This window comes from Mustela nigripes, chromosome 1, assembly GCF_022355385.1.
Source record: "Mustela nigripes isolate SB6536 chromosome 1, MUSNIG.SB6536, whole genome shotgun sequence".
In the NCBI taxonomy this organism is placed as follows: Eukaryota; Metazoa; Chordata; class Mammalia; order Carnivora; family Mustelidae; genus Mustela; species Mustela nigripes.
Genome location: NC_081557.1, coordinates 243649909 through 243655908, shown reverse-complemented (window position 1 = coordinate 243655908; position 6000 = coordinate 243649909). Strand labels below are relative to the sequence as shown.

Sequence of the window (6000 nt, the reverse complement as noted above, 5' to 3'; positions counted from 1 at the left end):
AACTAATTGGACGGTAGTACCAGAGGCAGTGAAGTGGGCACTTCTGCCTGGCTCTGGCATTTTCCAAGCACTCATTAGCTCAGTTTTAGAAATCTGCAGCGTATGATTGCGTATCTTTTTAATTCACTGTCTGGCTGAGGAGGGTTTGTACTGTTCCAGATGAAGAGACTAGAGAGAGGCAGGACAGCTACGTATGGTGCTTTTCCCCGGATTACAAATGAAATTGCTATCAAGGCCAATATTGGTATGAAGAGAGAGATTTTAATCTAGACTGTTTATTAGGTAATAGAACTGTATCAATGTGAAATTTCTTGAGTGTGATCCTTGTATCGTGGTTCTTAAACTGTCCTTGCTTCGAAAACTAGGTATCAAGCATCATAATGTAATTTACTCTTGGTTCAGGAAGAAAAGTGTTATCTATCCACAGAGAGAAGTGTACGTATGTACAGACAGACACACACACACACACACACACACACTCTCAGAACACCACAGAAAAGGCAGCAAAACGTTAACAGGCAGAAAATCTAGGTGATAAGTATATGGATGGGTTGAAGTTCATTATATTTCTTGAATTTTTTTTCTGTAGCTTTGATTCTTCGGTATAAAGAGTTTGGTGGCGGGGGAGGGAGGGACCAAAAAGTAAAAGAGAAAATGCTTTAAAACTACCTTAAGTGGTTTTTGAAGCAAAATCCCAAGATGAGAAGAAAGAACTCACGAATCGGTTCTGAAACCAAACACAAATACTTTTTATTTATGGGATATCATTTTACATCAATTCCATTAAAACCTAAAACCAGTTTGCTGTACTCAAGTTAGGTGGCAGAACAGGGTTTCAGTTAAGCTGGAGTCACAGAACTTGCACACGTCTATGGGCGGAATGCAGATACTGACGACACGAAGCGTTCACAGTTACAGGCTGGCTGCCGTCCGTTTAACAGTAACCCCCCAGGGAAAGGCCTTAGGATGAAAAGCAACCCACGTTTTGGTCTCATTTACAGACACCCAACACTTAGTTGGTCAATGAATTTTATACATTTATTATACAACATATGAAAGAATAAAAGATAAGGCTTACAGAGGTATTTTAGCAGTCATAAGAATAAAAACCAAGGGCACACACTAACTCGGAAAGCTTTCCGTATAAACTTCAAAAGCACTGTTAAAATGGAGACGGAGAGGCAACAGATGTGTGTTGTTAAAGGAGAAGGTTAGAGGCTTGTCTAGTTGGATTTGTAAAAACTTTTTAATTCAGAGTTCATGCTTTGAAAAGGCTGCATGTAACATTACAGTGGGTGTTTATGGCAAATCCAATCGTGAAATTTCTGACCTACCAGTAAACACCGCAAAGTTTTATCATGACGACAGAGTATTGCAATGTGTAGTTCAAGACACCGTGGGAAGAGAGAAAGGGTGTAGACAGGTAAGAAAGAAAAACCAGAAGAAGGCACCCTAATTTCTTGAACATTAGCCAGTAAGTAAGTGTCTGATGACTGCTCAATTTTATGTAACTTAGGGACATTTTTTAAAAAGAAAAGCATCTTGTTACTCGTTTGGCCCCTTTTCGTCTCCCTAAAAATAACTGCATAAAATCAAGAGCCAAGGGCAAGCAGTCCACAGGCACAGAGGCTTCCTTTTCAAGGGAGCTCGAAAACTATCTGGAGTCTTCTAAATGTACGAGATGGTCACTGCTTGGGGATACTTACTTTCCATATTCCAGATCACGAATAGTTTTCCCTTGGGTTTCTTCCCCACTGATCAAAATGTTCACAGTGGCTGAAATGGAACATCTCCCCGTAACCATCCTCTTATGTTAGGATTAACTGTGCTTAGTGTTCCCAAACATTCTCCAGTACTAACCGTAACTCTGAAAATAATTTCATCTATGATTTCTACTTGTTTGAACAAAACTAGAGCGGATCGAATCTAAGAACTATTGCCTTTAAAGTGTGATTTTTTTTTTTTTTTTTAACTTTGAGGGATACTTCTGAAAATGAATCAAGTTCTTCACAAATTCACACCTGCCTCTGGCCCATCACCCCTGGAACACCAGGCACCTGCTGGGATGGAACAGATCGGTCCCGAGGGCTGTGCTTGCATCAACACCTTCTCTTCTCTTCGGTTATTAACTTGTGCAAACTGGTATGAGGTTATAAGGTAGAGAGGCGAGTCTACCATTCCTAAGCAAGGAATGATGAAGTCTGCTTAATCATTACAGAGTTTTTCACACTTCTGGTTTATTTCACAGCAAACCAAACCTTTCTTTTTGGTAGAAAAAGGGAGTGATTTCATTCTACCGCATCATGATTTTGTATATGCACACACACCGTATATACATACAAAATTTCTGTCTTTGGTGGTTCAGTTAGGGAGAAAATAATATGAAAATCCAAACACTGTTTGCAAAGAAACTGTGACATAGTGGTCAGGAGTAGCATTGTCTGTGTGCTTTTGCTCATTTAATGCCATTTAAAGGTTCACATTTAGTCCAAGAGATTTTTTTTGGCCAGATTTTGTGATAACCCGAACCTCTTCCAATCATTATCCCATCACGGATCTTGCTCATACCTACTGCATGCACCTGTCCGAATGCACCATTAGCTTTTTATCGGTTTAAATCATTAGACTTTTATGTTTTCACAAAACTTTAGGGACTAAATTAGTCATTCAATAGCACCAGATAGTTGAGGGGGAAACAGGTTATCTATACATTTCCTCAAGAAGGGTAAGGCAAGGAAAAAAAAAAAAAAGAGAAAAAAAAAGACATAAAATACAAACCTAAAAATACCGTCCTGTTTACTCTCGTTTCCTCATCCACATAAATAATGGCTATCACCTTTCTGTACAAACTACTCGGGTAATGAATGACGAGTGGCCCCTCTAGGAAAGGTCCTACTGTGTGATAAAATGAGCTCAATGCTGGTGGTTTCGTGTCCATTGCCTGCAATGGACATTCTGCCAGGAAAAGCCTAGCATGAAAGAAAATGAAACAAAACACCTCTCACTTATAGTATAGTTCTTTTTCCAAAAAAACTAGAAAATTAGACACCATGAAAGCTTAACTAAAAATCTAAACCACAACTAAAGGTGCTTTGTGGTTACAAACTGCCAGCAAACCATCAGGTTTCCACGGAGCAGGCAAAATCAATGTTACCTAGAATGGCACGGGAAGCATCGGGAGACCCAACACTGACAAGGAGAAGGCAAAAGAGAAAACAAAAACAAAAACAAAAACAACAACAGCAAAGGAAGTTTACAAGAGTTTCAAACTCATTTAAAAAAGGTGCAATTTTAATTTGTTCATTTGTACCAATATTCAAACTACTACGGCCTAACATCAGAGAATAAAAACCTACACTCTGCATGGTGGAAAGCATCTGTGGCATGGTACGTGTCGAGATGTTCAAATAATTGTTCCTTCCATCATTTAAAAACACTCACATTGAAGTAAACCAAATTATATTTGGCGTGTGCCTCTGAGAAGGTCTGACTCGCACCTCTTTCCACTAGTTGGCCTCTTAAACGATGAGGTTAATTCTGGCAACATTCGCTTATGGTAAAGGTTGTTCTCTCTTGTGTTCTGAAATGCTACACTGGAGACCAAATAGAGTATAACTGGTTCGTTTGAAAAAAGGGACTAGAAATATGCCACAAAAATTATTTTTACAATACAGTTTTGCAGAAATAATCTCTAGGTGAAGCTTTGTCTTTTTATACACATATACAAAATTTAAACAGCAATATACACATCATCACAGTGAGGGCACTGGCCAAGTCACCAATCTGTAGTGTTAGGTACAAACTGCAAAGCAGCCTGCCAAGAGGACGAGGCTACACAGCAAGCAGAGCCGGCCCGTTCAATAGCAAACACCAAAACGTCCCTGCAAACGGGAGACAGTGCAAGAAAAGCAGCATGCGCTTGGATACAAACAGCAATTTATGGCTAATGGTTGACAGATCTGTGGTAACAGTGACTCTCTCGCTGCTATGCATAAAGTCCTAGGACATCTGTTTGTCTTTATACCACTCCACAAACTCGTCCAACAAAACTGGCCCTGAAGAAAGAGAGAAAACAAAGCGGCTATAAGGCTCTTCCCAGTGAGGAGGGTGCGCTGATGGATGGGGCGACTGGGATGGGGGCGGGGTTGATGTGTATGTGTGTGTGTGTGTGTGTGTGTGTGTGAGAGAGAGAGAGAGAGAGAGAGAGAGAGAGAGAGATTGAGAGAAAGAGAGAGACTGAGAGAGAGAGAGAGAGAGAGAGAGAGAGCGAGCATGAGTGCACAGCCAGTGCCCGGTACTTACACGCTCCATCTTCGTCGTAGTTGCTGAGGTCAAGGTTAATTGTCCTGCTAAACTCTAGCACATTGCACCACTGGTCTTTGTTAATAACTTTATATTTTGATTGCTGATGGAGGGAAAAGTAACATGAATTACTGACACTTACAATGAACAAATGACCCAGTTTCAACGGCTGTGTGCATCAACTTAATAAAGTTCATGAAGGTTAACTCTTTCATTTGAGGTATGTTAAGCACCAATCTAGGAGAGGGATTAAAGACAGCAAGAGTAGAACTTAAGATGACAATTCCCATTAGGAAAATATTATGAGGGCGCAACACAAAATGACAAGCACGTCAAAGAAAAATGATTTTTATCCCTAGAAGTGAAATTTCTAGACTGCCAAAGCCCTTATTAACCTACTTCATAGAGATTCTGCAAGAATTACAAGAGATAATTTATGTAAAGTACCTCATTCAGTGCTTGGCAGAAAGCAGGTGCTAAATAAAGAGTAGCTCCCCATTAATAATCCCTGGCCTGATCAGCACGTTCAATGTCAAGTACACACACAGCAGGAAGTTACTCTCCAGGAACTGACGAAGGGCTAGCAGCGGGCTCAGAGCTAGGTGCTCTAGCTGTTGGAGAGAGTTACTGTTCTAATCATTCAAACCTGGAATCTGATCATAAAAGTAATAAATCACAACACCCATGAAGTAGTTCTCCTATTCCACTCAGACAAAAAATATGCCACAGGTATTTTTTTTTTCAAAGTACACAATTCCTGTATAAGGACTGAAAAATTAAAACTCAGATTGAACAGTTTTTAAATCCTACCCACTAAAAGTCAGGAACACTGGGAACCAATACGAGGAGGGGAAAAGCAGAGAGAGCTGAGCCCACGGTTTTGAGGGTGCAAACACAAGAGAAGCTCAAAGGAAACACTCCCTGTGTCCTTTGAAAAGAAAAAAAAAATAAGCCAACTAATGTAAAAGAAGAACAAAGCACAGACCTCAAGTTGAACTTCTGAAGCAACTCAAAGCAAACATCAGTCTTGGAAACAGCTAAAGATGCTCCTGGAACCATGCAAAGTCAGACTGGCTTGCGGCAAGGTCTTTCAGCTACAAAACTCCTTGCGCCGAGGCTCAAATTCTGCTCTACTCTGGGAACAGGACTTCTTTCTACTCATTGTTCGAAGAAAGCTAACATTTCATGGGATGGCCAGAGAAATTAGAACAGATCGCTTGTAGCCACGGACTGTCACATCAATAAATACTTCTTATAGTAAAAACTCTATCTTATACCCGTCTTGAGGAGTCCCTGGTTAGTGACCGTTAAAAGCAATTTTTAGTGACAATCCTCAAAGAATCAGATCAGCTGAAAGTTTTTCTGGATCACTGCATAAAGTGGGCTGTAAGAAAGATTAAGGAAAGAGTGAAGCCGGAGTCAGGGTAGGGCCCAAGTTTTTCTCAAAGACCCAGGACCCTCGTCCTTTGAAGCAAAGGGCACTTTTTAAGGGGTCTGGGTCTGGAGGGCAATAAGGATGCCGTCCGTGACAACCCCGAAGCTGAAACGTACGTCTCCATTACCTTCAGGTCCTACAGTACCACAGGGCATCAGAACCAGCTCCGATAACGAGCAGCTCAAAACGTTTGATCATTAACACTTAGAGCAAGCAAACCTCGGTGGAGTCAAGCTCTGGAGACTTTTTCTAATGCAAACGCA

At 40.7% G+C, this 6000-nt stretch overlaps 1 protein-coding gene across 3 annotated transcripts in view; it reads right to left on the bottom strand.

The window, feature by feature from the left end:
• Positions 1-725: 725 nt before the first annotated feature.
• The window catches only part of DCUN1D4 (defective in cullin neddylation 1 domain containing 4), a 70695-nt gene continuing 65420 nt past the window's right edge, over positions 726-6000 (bottom strand). For all 3 annotated transcript variants that reach the window (XM_059383680.1, XM_059383688.1, XM_059383704.1), the window contains 2 exons: positions 4303-4405; positions 726-4055 (listed from right to left, as the gene is read on the bottom strand). In XM_059383680.1, coding sequence (XP_059239663.1) covers positions 4000-4055; positions 4303-4405 — 159 coding nt within the window. In that variant the 3' untranslated portion in view covers positions 726-3999. The remainder of the gene's footprint in view (positions 4056-4302; positions 4406-6000) is intronic.